At 43.7% G+C, this 18,667-nt stretch overlaps 1 protein-coding gene across 6 annotated transcripts in view; it reads left to right on the forward strand.

Annotated features, from left to right (window-relative positions):
• klhl29 (kelch like family member 29) overlaps positions 1 to 18,667 on the forward strand; it is a 202,365-nt gene that overhangs the window by 158,408 nt on the left and 25,290 nt on the right. For all 6 annotated transcript variants that reach the window (XM_031866162.1, XM_031866160.1, XM_031866161.1 and 3 more), the window contains 2 exons: positions 11,794 to 11,976; positions 14,194 to 14,374. In XM_031866162.1, the coding sequence (XP_031722022.1) occupies positions 11,794 to 11,976; positions 14,194 to 14,374 (364 nt within the window). The remainder of the gene's footprint in view (positions 1 to 11,793; positions 11,977 to 14,193; positions 14,375 to 18,667) is intronic.

Genomic DNA, 18,667 nt, shown 5'->3' on the forward strand with positions numbered 1-18,667 from the left:
ATAAATACGGATGTGCCGTGACGGTCCGACTGTATGCTGTGTCTGTGTCCTGATTGTCTGTGTGCATGCATGTGTTGCTCAGCCATCTGCTGCATTGGACAGGGTGGGCTCTGCACAGCAGGGTGCGTGGTCACCGGGACTGCAGGGTAGCACATGTACATGCAGGGCGGCGAGGAAGAAAAAGACCGGAAGGAGAGTTCTAGGTTGCTGTTGGAGGACAGGAAAGAGAAGAGACGTATGAGAACAGGAGGAGAGGTTGGGATGCGGTCGGAGAGGGGGGGAGGGAGGGAAGGAGCCAGGGGGATCAGAAATGAAATTTGAAGGGCAGACATTTGATTGAGTTTATTCCTTGAGCGTGTGTCTACTTGTGTAAGCGGTAAGTGTGTGTGTGTGTGTGTGTGTGTGTGTATTTTAAATGTGAGCAAGCAGATGGGGCACCACCTGAGCTCGGTTGATAAGTCTGTCAGGCGGAAAAAGAAAGGAAAACCGCCATCCGTGAAGCACTTCTTGCTGAGCACAGTCAATCTGTGAACTTGTGAGTCGTCTGCATATGTGAGTGTATTATAGTGTGTGTGTGTGTGTGTGCGCATGGACACATGCCTGAGTGCCTCACACATTCAGCCTTCTTTACTGGTGATGAATGTGAGTTGAATTACATTTTTTCTAAGCCTTGAAATTTTATTTACTCTTGTGAGACAAATTTTTAATTAGCATCCTTTCACAGCCAGACTTAAACGCCTGAATCCGGTGATAGAGGTTGTATTCACCGTGCAGGTTCTCCCAACACATGCATTACTCAGGCCAATATATAAATATCATATAAGAATGATAACACATAACAAAAACTGGCGTGTTTGAATTAAGATGACAATAGTTTGACATCTTGGGAAAATGAAACACGATGTGTTAATGAGTGCGCTTTAGAGGTGCTGCTGGGCAGATTGTTACCTTCATACAGAGCCGGTCTGATTCAAGTCTTTGTTGAAGCTAAGCTAACCGGTCGCTGCCTATAGCCCATAGACTGTGTATAAGAAGAGCATTTCAGTTGCTGCCATATTGGTTTTTGGGCGTCGACAACCAGAAGTCACACGGTAGGGTAGCTAATTCAATTATTCATTTATTAATTATTACATTTACATCTTTGAAACTTTGAGGCTCAAGTCAACTAAAGTCACGAGTCATTGGTGTTTGAGTTTGTCAAGTCGTGTCTAAAGTCATGTGACTTGACTCCACACTTTCAAAATGAAAACATTAACAGATTGGAAAGTTTTTATCACGAGCGCGTTAGCTCTAAATGGGTAATTTACACGTCTGGCAAAGCTAGCATTCATTTGTGTCGTGTTTCTGTCCAACTGACAATGATTCACTTTCCTTTTAGCGAGCGGTAAAACTGAATTTAGAGCAGTTAAGTTACATAAAACCAAACCAGTTAGTTAAAGAGGTTCTGTAGAGCAAAGGGGATCTGCAGGGTCTACACCTTTCACATTACATGAAGTAATTTCATTCATCGTTAATATAGAAATATTGATTTAATATTATATTATGGTGGTAAAAACCTGGCAAAATGTTGATATTAAGCTCATACATCATGTCACGAGTAAGAAAACCATTAATAGGAATATTAATGGTCTATGAAGATACACTCGGCAATGTGCTCGTAAGATGGAAGAGCATGAACTTTTTTAAATTTAACAGAAAGGCCGACATCTTAATGAGTACTTGCTCCATTAGCTATAAGCTCTAAAACAGTTCTTTCTCTTGCAGCTGAATAGAAGCAGCCAGATGGTTTGCACACACCCTTTAATTGTCTTGTTTTCCCAGGTTTTTTCTTTATATAGAGTCCCGCTGTGCTGCATTGTTGTAATTTATTTCTTTACTTAATAGCCCAGTTGTTATTGGTGGTTGATTTTCATATCAGTCACTCTTGACAGGTCCTGGTCCGTCATTGCATTGTTTCACCCGACGTGCTCCTGTGCAGACTTAATGACACATGGTTAAAAACAAAAATACATGTATAACAGCGCCGGAAAGCATTTGGACAATGCTCTTTTCAATTACGACAAGGCAAGAGTCATAAAATTTGAATAACCACCATGATATAAAGTTTATTTTTGAGTTGAGTTGACAGTCCTCTGTCTCACTTTGCACCTCGTTTGCATTCTGGAGCGTTTTACTGAGTGGATGCTCTGCCCATTCGTTTTATTAGATGCTAATTAAGGAGCCAAAAAGATATCCAGCATAGAAATAGGCTCTCTGTGATCTTCAAATATAAACTTCATTGTAAACGCAAAGAGAAGCTCAGTGTGCTTCGGGTTGAACAGATGGCATTATTCTGTCTTCTTTTTGTTTTAACATACTGTGTGCACTAACTTTAGGGATACTTATTTTTACGTCATGTCATTCTTGCTATACCTTACTTTCCTGCCGCAGCTGTGAACTTTCCAGGAAGGCAGGCGGGGGGTAGCTGATGTCTTCTGTTAACAGCCTCCTGTCTTCCTCATTTGGACAGAAAAAGAGTGAAATCTACGAGCGACTCATAATGAATCCACGGTGTTTTGCGTACTGTATGTGTATCCATTAGCTGCTAATTGGTTAATTAGAGTGGGGATGTGCATCTGATTAGCTGTCATTAGACGTTCCGGGGGATCATGGGGATTAAACAGCCGCTGGTGCTGGGAGTTTACTCGCAAACCTTTTTCGTCTTAAGGTTGTAAGATGCACTCTGATTTATAACCTCTACACGTGTGTGTTTGTGTGCTATCAACGAGCGAGAAAAGTTCCCTTTGGTATACGGGCAGCTTGTGTAAGCGGCCTCAACAAAACCCATACACTGTGTTCCCGTTTCCCTCTCTCCACATGTGTCGCTGTGCTCGGCTCGGAGGAGGGAGGAGAGCGCCAGGGCAAACTGTTAACTCAACCCAGCCAAGTGGAATAGCACTCAGACAAATGAGCTGTAATGACTAGGAGGTCCAGCTGAGCTCAGCTGGACCCCTGCGTCTTAAATACTTGTGCTGTAGGAAGGAATCCTAAAAGAAGAAGCTCCATTCTTTCTCAGCTCGTCTTTCTTTATGTCCACTTTATGATCATCTGTAATTATGCTCTCATGTATCTAATGGCGGAAAAGTCAAGAATCACCGATATACGCACAGCAGCAGCAGAGATAAGAGTTTAGGCTTGCTGCAGGTTCACTCCAGTGTTTCCGAACACGTGTTTTATATGTGATCATTCCTTTCACTAGATTTTTCAGTTTAAAGTTCCTTCGACATCAAGAATATTGTTTTTTTCCTTCAAAACTGAGATCACAAACCGGGCGTGTTGGAAATGTTATTATTAAACGTTGTTGGCCGTTTTACATTCCTGCAGCCAAATAAAATACCCTGTGTGGCTGCGTGCTGGTCGGAAAATGGCTGGATTTCATTATATCAGCCAGCACAATAGCTTGGCTCGCATCCACATTTTGGAGACAATAAAACCGGGCTGTTCTGTGGGGTCCGTACGAAGCCCGTTGGCGTGACATTCATCTACTCATTCACACCTCCGCCAGCCAGCGGACTCCTTGGAGAGCGGCCGTAACGCTGCCGCCACCGCAAAGAAAGGAGAATGAGATTCACACCTTGTAAGGAGAGCATGAAATATCATCGGATGTCTTTCCTCTGTAGTCTGCCACCTACTGCTTCTGGCTCAGGCCTGATTAACACTCTGTCTCGCTGATCGCCTCAACTTTTTCTCAAATATTCCATGTCAACACTGACAGTAGCAGTTTTTCATGGAATAATTGAATTTATCTGTGATCGTCTCTCTGGCTGCACAGCCTCAACGCTAACCATTAAGCAAGGCCAATGCGACGGGGAAGCTGTCAGCAGCTTTGAAAGACAATTATAAGCTTTTTTTATTTTTATGTCAGGACTGTGTTGATTATTGTCCTGCTCTGTGTAATTATTCAGGCTTGGGTTGTCGTTTAGAGCCAATGCAGCGTGAGATTACTCTGTTTCACCTCTCAAACTTGAAAAGCAGGATGCAGGAGAATGTGCCAGAAATGTCTTAATCGCTCCATGTGAAGAGTGCCCTTCAGCGGATCCTCTTCCGATTTTATTTCTGGAGTCTGAGATGGTATTTCAGGGAAGGAGAGGGAGGGAGAAAGAAACGGAGCGACCGAGCGGGAGAGAGAGAAAGTTGATAGCCACTCACAGGAGAATTGGAGTGTGAGTTTTTGATATTCCACCGGCTTATCAGTGAAATCTCGAGCAAACATGTCCATCTCGGCTCATAAATGTAACATGGAGGCAGTAAATCTAGATTTGATAACCCCTGGTCTGAATGTCTGTAGGCGCTGCAGACAAAATTAAGGTTCCGTCCACTTGACTTTTCAGCTAGTGACGACTGTTAGCCTGAGCTACCGAGGAGACAAAGGGCGAGGGAGTGAGGGGGGAAAGGGAGGGGGTTGACAGGCGAGCGATCGCCTCGGCCGCAGTTGTAAAACTTGACTGGTTTTGTTCCTAGAGCTGCACTTGGTGCTCAGTCCCAAAGCGAGCAGCATTTACAGGAACGTGGCTCATGCCACATCTGGCGTACCTGCTGCAAGGGCTGGAAGGCTGCTTCAGCCTCATGCAATATTCAGCAGACAGAGGGAACCTGGTTAGAACTGTATCATTGCATGTGCTGACGGTGCAGATTTGGTTGTTTTGGACCGCGGCTGCATGTGTGCCTGCATCTATTAAATCACAATGTTTACGATTTAAAATACTGCAAAAGTTGAACGGGTCATCCATTCAGTTCACAAGAAAACATCTCGTTGCTTTCCTATTGTTGTGTCAAACCGTGATAGATTTGGTTTTGACGATCCGTCCCTGGTTTTGCTTTGTGTCGCCTGCCCGATTCAATACGTGGAGGGGAAATGAAATTTCCTGCTCGCAGCATTGAAGCATTACATTTAAAAAATTCAACAGAAACATCTCTCTCCGGTGACAGTGTCCCAGTTACTCTGGAAACTCCACGGAATAAACCCTGAACAGTTTCTCTGGTGGAAAGTAGTTCCACCAAAAAAACAAAAAAAAGACATTCACTGCGAGGTGTGTGGATCCTGCTGAGTATTGGGGACACAGTTTCTGGAGAGACACAATGCAGTTTCCTTTATGTGATTACAATGCTGCTAGCGCCACAAACCACTAATCCACTCACTGTCATTGTATCCGGGCGGAGGCGGAAATCTCACACAAGGATGTGTGGAAAACATTGGCAAATAAAAGCAAAAATAATCTGCATGGCTAAATACCGCTAAAGGTGAGTCAGTCATTTGAGTATATTGAGCCTTTAAACATAGTTTAAAGACATTTGAGGCCATTAAAAAAAAACAATTGGACGAATTTGTAGCCCAACCGACAAAAAAAACAAAACATCCAAAAATGCGCACAGACACACTTGAAATCGTGCACATGCATACACATCGCACATCCCTGGACCCTGACATTATTTGGGAGCCTTTGGCCCCCTGATCCTCCCCATAGCAAATTAACACCCTGGGAGAGAAACCACAGGCTTAGGAAAAAAAGCAGGAGAGAGAGACAGAGAGACAGAGAGAGACAGAGAGAGATTAGAGAGATTAGAGAGAAGCGGCTGAGATAAGACGAAATGGTTATGGACCAACAGTGAGATATGAACGGCTCTGAGCCCTGAGAGACAGACTGCCAGTGTCACTGTGCCTTTGGTACCCGGTGAGTAAAAGTCTGCACCAGTTTTCCTCAGTCATACAGCATATGAATATATTCACACATATATATATTTATACATGTGACACATTTACTAACACACACATTGACGCTTTTTTTTGTTCCTCTCACGAGGACTAGACCAGATGTTTGTTTTCATCGTCACCTGTGTATTCCTGTGATTTATGTGTTTAATGGCTGACTGCAAAGCAGCCGAGTTTCCTTCCATGACAATAATAATAAAGTTAAACACTAATGAGAAACGGAGCTCAAAGTCTTATTATCTTATTAGCGATGTACTCCATTCATAAAGTACTTTAAGTACCTCACGGCTTTCTCTGTTTGAATCTAGTCATGACGAAGATGAACTATAAAATAAGGGAAGCAGAGAAGTTGGAGATGCTTTTCATCTCTGAGATAATTAGAGATCTGTCAGTCACCGTTACGATACCACTGATATATTGTATTTTCTGTCTACTTCACTGTAGAGCTGTTTGGCACAGGAAGTACCACATCTATAACTTGTTACTGGTTACCCTTACTGGTGACTGTCTAGTCTAGCCGATGAACAGTTAGTTATTTATGGGTTAAAGCCGATTGAACGACAGCAAAATCCGCTGAATGACACAATGTCTCTGTTGCAGTCGGGTGTGTAGCCGTGCAGTTAACCTTTCTAACATCCATCCAGCAACAGACGAAGCAATCCAAGACGAAATGAAATGATCACAATAGGAAGCGACATGTTATTGTTGATGGTCGATTCAAAGAGGACACATGGACATGTTTTAAACACAACTCTAGGACAACTGAAGGAAACACAAGGCTATCGTCATTGCATTTTAGACATTTGTAGATAGTTGTTATTGCGATGACCCCATCCCATCTCAAAGTCTATCTCGGTACGTATCACATGACCAGCTGTCCCGGGATTTGTAGGTGCTCAAAATTCCTTTAGTTTAAACCACTTTATGGACTTCTCCTCCACGTTGGCTTAACAGTCAAGTTCATTTTATACCTTCAAAACAGCATTGATGGAGATTATGGGATATGACTGAAAGCCCCAGAGACAGTTACTAAATGGACCTTGAGGTGAGATTGTTTTGGCAACTTTTTCCTAAGATAAAGAATGAAGTCTCGGTGCCGGTATTTGTTGTAGTGCAAACCAGTTAAAGGCAAGGGCATCTAATGCTGGGAGGACAATCCTTGCACATGCACATGACATGCATTTCAGCAAGGCACTTCAGCCCTGCTGAGTAACTACAAGGTGTCAGCGTGGATGTCTCTGCAACCTCACTCAACCCAAACCCCGCATTGACCTTTTGACTTTAACTGGAGCAAAGCACGGCTGGTTAAAGGAAGCTCACAGAGAGCTGATCGAGAGGTAAAAGGTGCAGGGGGCGAAAGGACAGGACGCAGTGAAGGAAGATGAAATGGAGAGTATATTGGGGAAAAGGTGCAACGACTCCTGGGGTGTCAGAGAGAACGACTTGAAGAGAGAGAAAGGGAGATAGAGATGGAGCAAAGACTCCCGTAGGTAGAGAGAGAGAGAGAGATGGAGGAGGAGAGGGAGGCGTTAGCCTCGGGGTAAGAAGAAAGAGGATGAATAGTGAAAGCAGGGTCACAGCATGGGGCAGAGAGCAAGGAGACACGTAACAAGGTGAGATAAGAGCCGGAGTGGCAGCAGGGAAGAGGAAGCGACAGAATCTTTCCGTTCTGTCTTCATCTTTCCATCAACCTCTCTTCTTCTGGTGTCACCGTATGTCCGTGTCCGTGTCCATGTCCGTGTGTGTGTGTGTGTGTGTGTCCACTGAGAATCCAGCTTGTTCTAGCATAAGGTAAAACATGGGCGGCGTGCTCCTGTCACAGATCGGTTTCATTTGGTTGCAGTCGAGCTGGGTGGAAGCAATACGCAGATACTGCCTGTTTTTTTGCCTGTGTGCGCATCATGCTCTGCGGGTGGGCATCAAATTCAATTTGAGATTCAGCACTTACAGAAGCCTGTCCGCTCCTCAGAATACATACTGTTTTCTTCTTTTTTTGCCACACAATTCACAGCCTGCGATGACTGAAACCTCATCCTGAGAGATTTAATACTGGGCTCTGTCCAGGTGCTACCATCGTCATCTTTGTTTACGCTCAATGCACGCTGCCTCGCTGTCTCCTGTCTCACTGACGTGTTTGCTGATGTTCTAATGGACCGTTTCGGGCATTTCTTAAAGCTGCAGTAGTTCATATTTTTCTATTAATATTTTAAGGGATTAAAATGACTACATGTACGTTAAAAGTGTCAATCGACAACGCCGTCGTAGCCACCTGTCAATCACAAGGTAGCCCCACCCTAAAGCATCCCCTGCTTTATGGTCTGTTTGACTCTAAATGGACCATAATGTACTAAATGAACATCATGCTGTATTGAAGAAGACTTGAAACTAGAGATTGAGACCATAAACTCATGTTTACTGAGGTAATAAATCAAGAGAGAAGTAGAGTCATCATAGACTTCTATACAACCAGACTAGACTAATAGAAAGAATGATTTTAGTTTAAGCCCTTCTGCATTGGCTTCACTTTTCACAAACGGAGATTGCTGCCTGGCTTTAGTGGCAAATGTCCACACACAGGACTAGAGAAAGAATTTAATTGAGTACTCCTATCACAGTACAACAGCATACAATTTGTATTTAGTTATATACGTTTCTTCTAAGCAGGGTGTCATTCAAAAGTTGTGATCAAATGTTTTCTTCCTGAATATAGAACAGGTTAAAAATATACCCGAAATATAACAAAAGGTCAGTAACAATCAGGAGAAGCAGACATTTTCCGCCCAAACTGCCATGGGTATAAACTCCGTCAGGGAAAAAAAAAACATGAGCTGTCAAGACTTGGTTATCCCTTCATCCCCAACCGCTCACTTCCATCCTTCGATCTTCCATCCCTTCATCCCTCTACCCAACTCCCATCAAACCTGCGGCTGACTGACAGCCGTCCCTGTGAGGCTTCCTTTTTGGAGGAAAAGCTTACACATACGCACACACACACACACACCCACGCAACCATCTGATCCGATGGCGTGACTCCCCGTCAGTGGTGCCGCTCTCTCTGTTTTGGTGCGTTCTGACAGGCCGGTGTTGGCTTGTGTTAGCTTGTGAATGTGTTCAGGGCTTCAGGGGTCAGAGCTGCGCTGCAGCCTCAACGCACAGATGTGGACTCTCCCTGACGTATCCAGCCGAGCGGAAAAAGCTCCACGAGCAACCCTGCACATATGCAATAGGTGATCATGAAGACCTGCATGTGCACAGACGTACAGTTCGGTGCATTGAAGCGGCATGTAGAATTGCTTAAGCTGGCCTAATTGGACACAGTGGGGGTTCAAGAAGGAGACATTCTATGTAGAAAAACAACAAAAGAAATTGCTCTTATTCTGTAGTTGTTTGTTCTCATGTTTACTTTGTCAGAATAAAGTGGAAAAAATCCAACAAACCAGCAGCATCAGGAACTACATGTACATCTTCCACCATGTTTTAAGATGGAATAGAATTTTTTATTTCTTCCTGAACAACATGAATCCATAGAGATATCACAACAAACAGTAGAACATTGATTGACACGCACACGGAAAAAGGAAAATTTCAAATTGTCTCACACATAGACGCTGAAACTTTGACAACTTATTTGAGGCAGTCAATATGAACAAAGTGAAACGGCTAAAAAGATGTAAGAAGAGGAGATGAAAAGAGATGAAAATGTAATCCTATAAAAAGCAGAGGAAACCGGTCCAACTTTTAAAATCCAATAAAGTTGAAACACTGCGTGTGATAAAGAAAAATGGAGCGCAAACACGTACAGCAATAGCAGCAAACTAATCACAAGCAAGAAACAATAGCAGAGCAAAGTCAATATAATTAGTGTGTGTGTGTGTGTGTGTGTGTGTGTGTGGGAATGGTTGGAGGCTCATGAGACAAAGAGCCTGTTTTCACTTCATTTTTTTTTCTTCAAAGAACAGCTGCTGTAGCTGCGACTGTCTTATAAAACTACACTCCCATTTATTAGCTGCGTATCTTGAGGGCCGTTTGAGGTTTAGGGTCCGGGGCGTGATGCCCCGAAGCTGTGAAAACGAGCCCATGATGGGCACGAATCCAAATCTTTTTCAGCGGCGCGCCACGTTTGCACATCTTTTACGCGCTGCCAGAAAGGGCGGCGACGCGCACGACTCCCACGCCTTCCGCATATTCTCACGATTGTCCTTTTGTTTTTAAGCTCGTGTACCTTCATCCTCGCAGCGACTCTGTCACAATTTCTCCTTGAGTCGTCTTTCTCGTCCTACGTAGAGGAAGGCGTTCTTATGAAAAATCTCACAGAGGAAGAGAGCCAGTCAGCTCTAAGCTGTCCACTAAGTCTAAGCTGTATGTCCACGATATGTCTGAGGCAGTGCTTACTGCTCTGTCTGTTTGCTCAGACTCACCAAAGCCCATTGTAGTATTTATATCTTACTCCTCTTTTACCCTTTTCCTCTTCCTGGAGAAAAACAAACTCTGTTTTACCAGCTTTGGAAGAAAAATAGAAGCTTAAGAGTTGGAAATAAATAAATAAGGGGATCGTTTTTTTTAACTGAAAGAAACAGACAGACTCTGGATGTGTCTGTCGGGCGAGTGTCTGTGCGGAAAAGTATCGATCCAAGCAGATGAACCAGTGGTTAGCCTTGGTTTGGAATGTTTGAAGATGAGTCTTCCCTCCACTTCCATCTTTTCCATTCCATCTTTGTTTCTCTTTCCTCCTCTCTCTCTCTCCTCACACCGTCTCTGTCTCTCCCTATCACCCGTTCCTCTCACTCCCTGGCTCGCCTCCCTCCGCCCGCCCGTCGCTTACAAACACACGGCTCATTTCTGTCGTCTTGCCTGCTCACTGGAGCCTGCTGCTGAAGACTGAGAGGACCTGAGACACGCATGTGGCAGCCCGCCAACCTGTTTGTGTGTTTTGGATCACTGGTGTCTTTATCCAGCAGCTCCCCGTGTGTGTGTTGTGTGTTGTGTGTGTGTGTGTGTGTGCGTCTGAGAGCAGAGATCGGCTGAGGAGCAATAGGGATGAGTGCTGAACGTGTCTCAAGTATCTTCTCAATTACACAAGGTCCTCAGCTCGTGTGTGTGTGTGTGTGTGTGTGTGTGTGTGTGTGTGTGTGTGTGTGTGTGTGTGTGTGTGTGTACACAAGTCCAGACGCATCTCCTGGTGGAGATGTACACAGATTGATTCTCGCCTATTGATTTTGCGATTCTCTTATGCCAATGCTCAAACACCGTGTATGTTTCACTGTGGCAGTGTGTGGACATGTAGAGGAAGGGAGAGCCAGAGAGCTGGGCGGCAACCGAACGGATGGCAGCCCCATCGGTCTCGGTAATTGAGTTATACTTTCCCGTTTAATTCAGTAGTTTCCTGTGACGGAGAGGAAACTTTTCTGTTTTGCATTTTGTTTTGCATTTACCGACAAGCTTATTGACTCTGGGACAGCCGGGGCCTGCTGAATTCAACACAGCAGACTTATAATGTATGGCAAGTTGTGTTTGTCCGTTTGCACGCAGAATGTCAAGGTTCTATGAAAAAAGTTTCAAACGGTGCGTCAACAACCGCATCTATTATTTACGTCTGAAAATACTGAAATGATGAAAACGTAAGTTTAGTTTTGTGGAGCCGTTTTGCTTTGGGCCCTTTTGGAGTCTTCTCAATAATTAGTTTGAGGTTTAAACTGTGATTTATTAGTCCACAGAATGTTCAGCATTACTTTGCAAACCCTTCATACAAAATAATATCTATTTGTGAAGAGATCTTTCTACAACCTAAAATAATAAAAGACAATTCAGACATATAGAGTTGCCCTCTCAGCCGTCTGATTTGTAACAAATCAAGTATACATATAAAACATAATGCCTCTTAGTTACAGCAGCACTGGGGGCGTGTCAAAGAGGCTTTGATTCAATCTTGGCTCTTATTTACTGGTGGAAACCTTCCCTGATGGCCTGCTTTCTCCCATTTCTTTCCTTCCTTTGTCCACCCCAATCCTCCTCTTCCATCCTCCTCCTGTTCCTTTATCCTCTAGGTGTAGCGGAGGTGATAGTTCTGGTGGGAGGGCGCCAGGCGATCGGGATGAGCCAGCGCTCCCTGACAGCAGTCACCTGTTTTAACCCCCAGAGTAGTAAGTGGTACCCGCTGGCCAGCCTGCCCTTCTACGACCGCGAGTTCTTCAGCGTCATCTCGGCGGGAGACAACATCTACCTGTCGGGTGAGCTAAATCGCCCGCTCCAGCAGCACAATTGTAGCTTTTCCCCGTCGCAGTCATTTAGCGGCACAGAGCAGGAGGACAGTAGATGCCATCGGTTTATCTCACTGCAGTAGTGAAAGGTTATCCCTGCATCCAGGAACAGTTCACGTTAACTGTGTCATATGATTCGTTCAAATGAAAACACAAACGTTGGCCTCAAAATGTCTTCTTTAGATTTACAAAGATGTAATACAAGAATAACTTGCCCACATGCAACACCGGGTTGATTTTGCTGTTCCTAAATAGTTTCCTCCCTCTCTGTGGATGGAAATGTCCGTTGGTCAGTTGGCCCACCCGCCGCAAATATCTCAACAACTAATGGATGGATTGCCGTGAAATATTCTCCAGACGTCCTTGATCACCAGAGGAGGAATCCCACTGACTTTGGTGATCCTCTTGTCTTTTCATCCGGCGCAACCATGAAGTTGACCTTTGTGTTTTTTAGTGAAACAACTATTAGATGGATTGCCATTAAATTTTGACGGACGTTCATGTTTCCGCTGACGATGAATTGTGATACACTGTTATCATTAGAGCCTCCAGAGCTGCTAGCATGGCTGTCAACTCTTCGCCTCACTATGATAATAACGCCTACCCAAAGTGTTCAGACTCGACATGAACATTTCCTCATTTTGATTTTCATCACTGCTCATTTTTTTCAAGGTAGAAAGACATTTTGGTTTTAGATCAAGAAAATCAAGCCATTGGATTTCTGCTGCTGACCTCTTTTGATAAATATCCTTTCATCAAACTGAATCTTGCTAAAGGTCTTTCATTCATGAACATTTTCTCTTTATGACAAATCTAACTCAGCAAAGTGGAGCTACCCTGGCCTTCACCTACTTCTTGTGACCTTTGTAAAAAGAGTCAAAGAGTTTTAAAAGGATGGCCGCCCTCAATCGCCGACTCATCTTTTGCTTTGAAAACTTAGTTCTGAACAACACTGCAGACAACTTTGATGTCTTTCTTTTCAGAAGGGTCCTTTTGTATTGAATGTCTCTCCTGTTTACTTTCTCTAGAGCTTTTTTTATTTCTTTTTTTAAACTTTTTTTTTGGCTTTACAGTCGCTGCAGTGTTCTGCAGTTTATTTTGTTCCGAAGTGGCACGCTGTGCACTCCGTGACTCCCTCTATGAGACACCTTTAAGTTGCTCCTCCAGAGGCAGACTGAATTTCTCCCTCCTCGGTCCATTTGTGCGAGAATCCTGCACGGTACTCAGACCTTGACATTGCACCGTGGAAATGCAGCAGGATTTGTCCTGCGTGCACCTTTCCTCTCCCTCTTTTCATATAAATGTAAATTTGTGTTTGGGCATTGGAACAGGTATGCATGTGTCCGCTGGGAGTCGGACAGCCAGCGGGGAAATCAGAGGTGTTCTAGCAGGCCAATCAACAGGCTCCGGTCTGTAGCCCTCCTAACACTCTGAGCTGGGTCACTGAGTCACGGCTGGTGTTACATGTCAGACTACACCTCTAACGGAGCCGCCTCGAAGAGAGCTGAAACAAGTAGAGTTTTGATGGTCGGCTGGTTGCCAGCGGCAAACAACTTTCAGTCAGGTGGCCATGCGTATCACCTTTTCTTTTAAATCTCTGAAAAAAGCACCTCATATTTAGGAGCAGATATTTCAATATTGAATAGAAAAGCGTTTGAAGAAAGAAAGACAAAGGAATATGTTTAAATATTCTAATCATTATCTTAGCCCTGTGTTTTTTTATCCTCATACTTATAGTTCCAGGTATTAAGGAGCTGAAGGAAGGAGAGCCGCAAATATAACTTTGTTTTTATTTTATATATTAGAAGAAATGTCCACCCCTTGTTTTAATGTAGATATTAAACACACCCAGTACCTCCTTGTTTTGAAAATGAAATAGTACACAATTTGAATGAGCTGTTCTGCCTTAAATCCTCGGCCGAGATAATTCCTGAACCTTTGGAAAGCACTTCCTCTGAAGCATAGACATTTTATATATATATATATATATATATATATAAATATATATATATATATATATATCCTACAATAACTAAATGAAGTCTGTTTTCTCTGGTCGTAACCCAGGTAGAGTTCTTGAGGTTCTTAAAAGGTTCTTGGTTTCCTGGGATAGTTCATACAGTGGAAACACCTTTATATAATCACCCCACTTGCCCACTTTAATAACCCTTTACCTATATGTTTCAGGGGGCACAGAGTCTGGTGTGATGTTGGCTGATGTATGGTGCTACATGTCCCTGCTGGACAACTGGAATCTGGTGTCCCGGATGACCGTGCCCCGCTGCAGACACAACAGCCTGGTATACGACGGCAAACTCTACACCATCGGAGGACTGGGCGTGTCAGGGAACCTGGACCACGTGGAGAGGTAAGAGTCACGTAAAATCATCAGCAAGCCCGTCTCCAGACACCTCCAGCGGCTCCCAGCTGGTGGCCGCACAGTCCCACGCTGCTCTAACCCCGCTTTGACGTTCGTGTCGGGGAGAGCGCACGCGTGGACGATTCTGCAAATTATAGGCGGATGCTGAGCAATCCAGTTCGAGCAAATACATATTCACACTGCGCAGCGAGACGTGGCAGATGGTGTGGCATGCAGTTGTGCGGTGCAGCATATTGCAAAAAGTGTGTTGGACAGGTTTGTTAGCATTTTCTGTGAGAGCAAAAAGGTGCAGAGCAATGAATCCGAGCCGGAGCATATTAAATGGTCACAGCTGTGAGTGTTGTTGTGCAACGACGAAGCGCCTCTTACGTCTTTCTGAGTGGTGCATGAGTGCGAGGATTTGCTTTCAGAGAGCAGAGTGGTGTGCTGTGTCTGATTCCATCCACTCATCGACACTTCATTTGAAGGTTGTCCACTGTGGCCTATTCAGTCGGGTCTTTTCGTCTTAATTTTTTTTAATCTGTATTTGTTGAAACTCTTCGGCATACAACCCGTATAGACCGCGTTCTCATGGAGTCTAATGAATCCCTAGTGGCACAGAACATGAAAAGGGATCGTCAAGATTTAATCATTTCATTCATATCGATTGAGTTTTGTAACACTGCTCCCTATTTTTTATTTTTCCCTGTAACCTGGGCCGAGGAGTGAGTTTCATGAGAGCGAGAGAGGGCTACCTCCCCTGCACGGCAGAGCGAGATTAACCAAAGCAATCAAAAGAACATTACTGAGTATATTAGAGCAGGCCGCTGCCGCTCATTACCTAGCAGTTCAATTGCTCTCCGAAGCGGCTCGCAATGCACAACAGTCCTCCAAATGAAACAGCCTAATTTGATATTTCCCCGTAATGCTGCCATACAGTGTCATTATGACGGGGGGGTAGATAGAATATTTGCCCCGTAATGGAAACGCATTTGATTCCTCTGTCTCTGAGCTGCTTAATTTGAGAGCTTGCCGCTGCATCTAGGGCATTCGCAGAGATCACCGCTTCACCGCGCGATGTTATTTGTATGTGTTTCTACTTCGGTGCCCCTCGTGCGTGTCTTTCTTTGTGCAATCGTGAAGCTTCTCTGAGGCCCTCAGCAACTGGACTCAATTATCAGCATTGTAGAACCTTAACCTACTTCGCCTCTCTTACGAGAACTGTCAGAGGCCTCTTCTGCTTGATATTACTGCCCGAGCGCTGCACTCTCGAAGGCCGCACCGGCTTGGGGGAAATAACCCGCTCACTGAACAAAATAGTTGAACTCTTAATAGTTAGGAGGCGATAGTTGCGTGGCGCTGTGGCTGAAGCGAACCATTTGTAACACAAGGGTCAGGGTCGTATTCAGCAGCCTTATGTAAAAGCTAACGGGTCTCTCAAACTATTCGGGCAAAAATTGTCGGAGCAGTCAACATGCTTGTTTCTAAGCAACTCAGGCTTTTATTTTGTCTTTTTCAGAAACCACTATGTGGAGCAAAAGTCAAAATCGAGTCAGATGGTCTAAAAAGACTCTTTATTCTTGGAATAAAATACATAAATACATAATGGATTGTGCTTTTAGAGAGGGCACAGACCTATAGAGGAATGTATGTGTGATATTCTAATAACTCGGTGCCCGCTAATGTATTTAGTCGAAATGCCAAGTTTTTCTGGAAATAGTTTTTATGATGATGATTACAAATGCTTTATTCATTGCTTCAGATTTCCATTTAAAATGTGTTATTATGGGAAGTCTACCTTTCTCTCTGTTGAACCGCTGTGAATTCCTCAGACTTCCACAGACTTTGTTGATGAATTGCAGTTTAATCAGCTGGCAAACGCTGGAGGTGCGAGCTGCGTGCACCTTTGTGGAGACCAGAACATCTAACTGTATTTAATGTGAAGAGGCTGACAGCTGTAACTGGGGGATAGCGAGGGCACTGTAAAGGTTGGAAATATTTAGCATTTTGCATATTTGAATTTGCAATATTCTCCGCAGAAATGCTTCACCCTGAACTTTGGGTTGTGAGGAGGAAATTACCCCCGGCACTGGTGATGTTGCATCTTAAACGAGAAGCGTGTAGCCATTCAGAAATCAGTCGGTATGTGCCTCTGCAGAGAAACTACTTCTTTTCTTTGTTGGGTCTTTGAAGCAGAACTATTGTGGTGGGTTATGCATCATTTACATTCATAGTTTTGTAGAGAATTTACTGCTATGAACAGTGTTGTCTACTTCAAACGTATGTTTTAAAACAAGGTATTCATTAGGACTGAATGACAATGTGACCAACTGTTCCACAAGCTGATGCTCAAGCCATAATGCACATTCACATCTTTGAGCAATACCGCTTGAAGAAAAAGAGCTGTTCAACAATCCCACTTCACTTCAAGTGTTATTTATCTCTGTGGGAATGTAAACAGTGCAGAAATTAGGTGACAGCAAAGACAACATAATTGGTCATCTTTGTGATAGACTTCAAAAAATACATCAGTGAGTCTCCCTGAGAGCTGAATAATCCCACCTACTGACAGAATCACATAAATCCTCTATCCAGCCCGAAGCACATCCAGTCTCAACAGAGCAAAGGATGAAGCGAGACAAAAAACACAGGACTTTTGTCCAGGAGACAGCTGTTAGTTCCCCATGTGAAACCAAAAGCAAACATTGACAATAAGTCGCGTGAGTCGCTAGTCACGTGACTTGTTAATCAATCAAAAGTCACTTTAGTTATTAGTCAGTGAAGTTATCGTCAACCACGATATTTTCCTGAACCTAAACCAAGTGGTTTTGTTGCCTAAACCCTAGCTTCCTGTCACGACACAGAGCTTTATTTTGAAATGACACTATGCATGTAAGGACTGGAAAGTGACGCACCGCCACGGACACGTCCAACACTGACATTAAAGGGGTACCACTGACTCAGAGTCCATATTTGACTACCTTTACTTACCTCAATAATAAAATCTCAAATGTTACATACTGTATGTAGCACATACTGTAGCCTTGTTTTAACTTAGGTTGACGCTTAACGTTTTGAGTGGGTCATCACAAATCGCCGAAAAAGGCTCCAGAAATCATTTGGTAACAGAATTTATGATTTAATCCACTGAATTTCTGTTAAAACTGACGGACTGAGGTCTGATTAGTAATATGTTCCAAGATATAATATAGATATTTAAACAGTGTGAAGGAGACAGCGGGGGCAAGTTGTCGCACCTGAATATGCATGTGTGTGTGTGTTGTTGAGGAAGAATGAGCTATTTCAAGGCTTAAGGAGGATTTTTGACACTTCTGGAGATTTGTCAACAACAAGCGGCTGGTCTGTCAAATCAACTCAAAAGACAGGCGCTATAAATCACAAGCAATCTCAGCGGCTTGGGAAAGATCTTGACAGATTAACAGCAGCGGTTTATTTGATAAGACTCATAAACAGGACTTTATATCATTTAATTCCTTGAATTGGTTTATTTGTAACAAGACACCGCACAAAAACACAATTGTTTATCTTATAATTAAACCCAGCTTGAGAACAATTTTCCCCGTAAAAACAATCTAAGTCTTACACAGGCTGAAACCTGTGGACAGCAACGTAACTAAATAAAGGCTCATTATATAACCTTGGCATTGCTCCTGCTCCTACGCACGTGTGCCTGAAGTTTGCTTCTGCATACATTGAAAGCCCTTTTTTTACCTTCAAATTTTACATTTTCACTGAAGAAAGATCATAAAGTCACTTATGAATCATTGCAATCGTCTCATAGCTGGAAAAAAGCAGTTGGTGATTATCACTTTCAGGCCGTTTCTGAAAGCATTTTTTCATATCTTGCCTTGATAAATGAGCCTCATTAATTGCTGATCCTTTATTTTGTAGCTAACCAGCAGATTTGGCAGGTGTTGCTGTGCTGTGAGATGCCGTTGGCTCTACTGCAGCTCAGTATTGTTGGGCCAAAACTCTAAAGATAGCAGAGACTCCAACGGGGAGGCAGCCAGTCCGCAGCAGGACTAAACCCTGGCCAGTGGAGATAAGGGAACTGTTACTCCAGCCTTTTTTCTTGACGCCTCGGCACAAGGAGGAAGAAATACGCCGGTCTGAAGCGTGGTTGTAATGTAGAAGGCTAATAACATTCAGAAATCATTAGTCAGTGTATGTGAATGGCTGCCTTGTTTGATATGCAGATGGCTGGTGGGGATTGCATCTGAAGGCTGGGGAATGGCATGAAACGGTGCGACAGCCAGAGTTGATTTGCTCCGCTCACAGAGT

Source organism: Anarrhichthys ocellatus, unplaced genomic scaffold (genome assembly GCF_004355925.1).
Source record: "Anarrhichthys ocellatus isolate YVR2014 unplaced genomic scaffold, GSC_Weel_1.0 scaffold34, whole genome shotgun sequence".
Taxonomy (NCBI): domain Eukaryota; kingdom Metazoa; phylum Chordata; class Actinopteri; order Perciformes; family Anarhichadidae; genus Anarrhichthys; species Anarrhichthys ocellatus.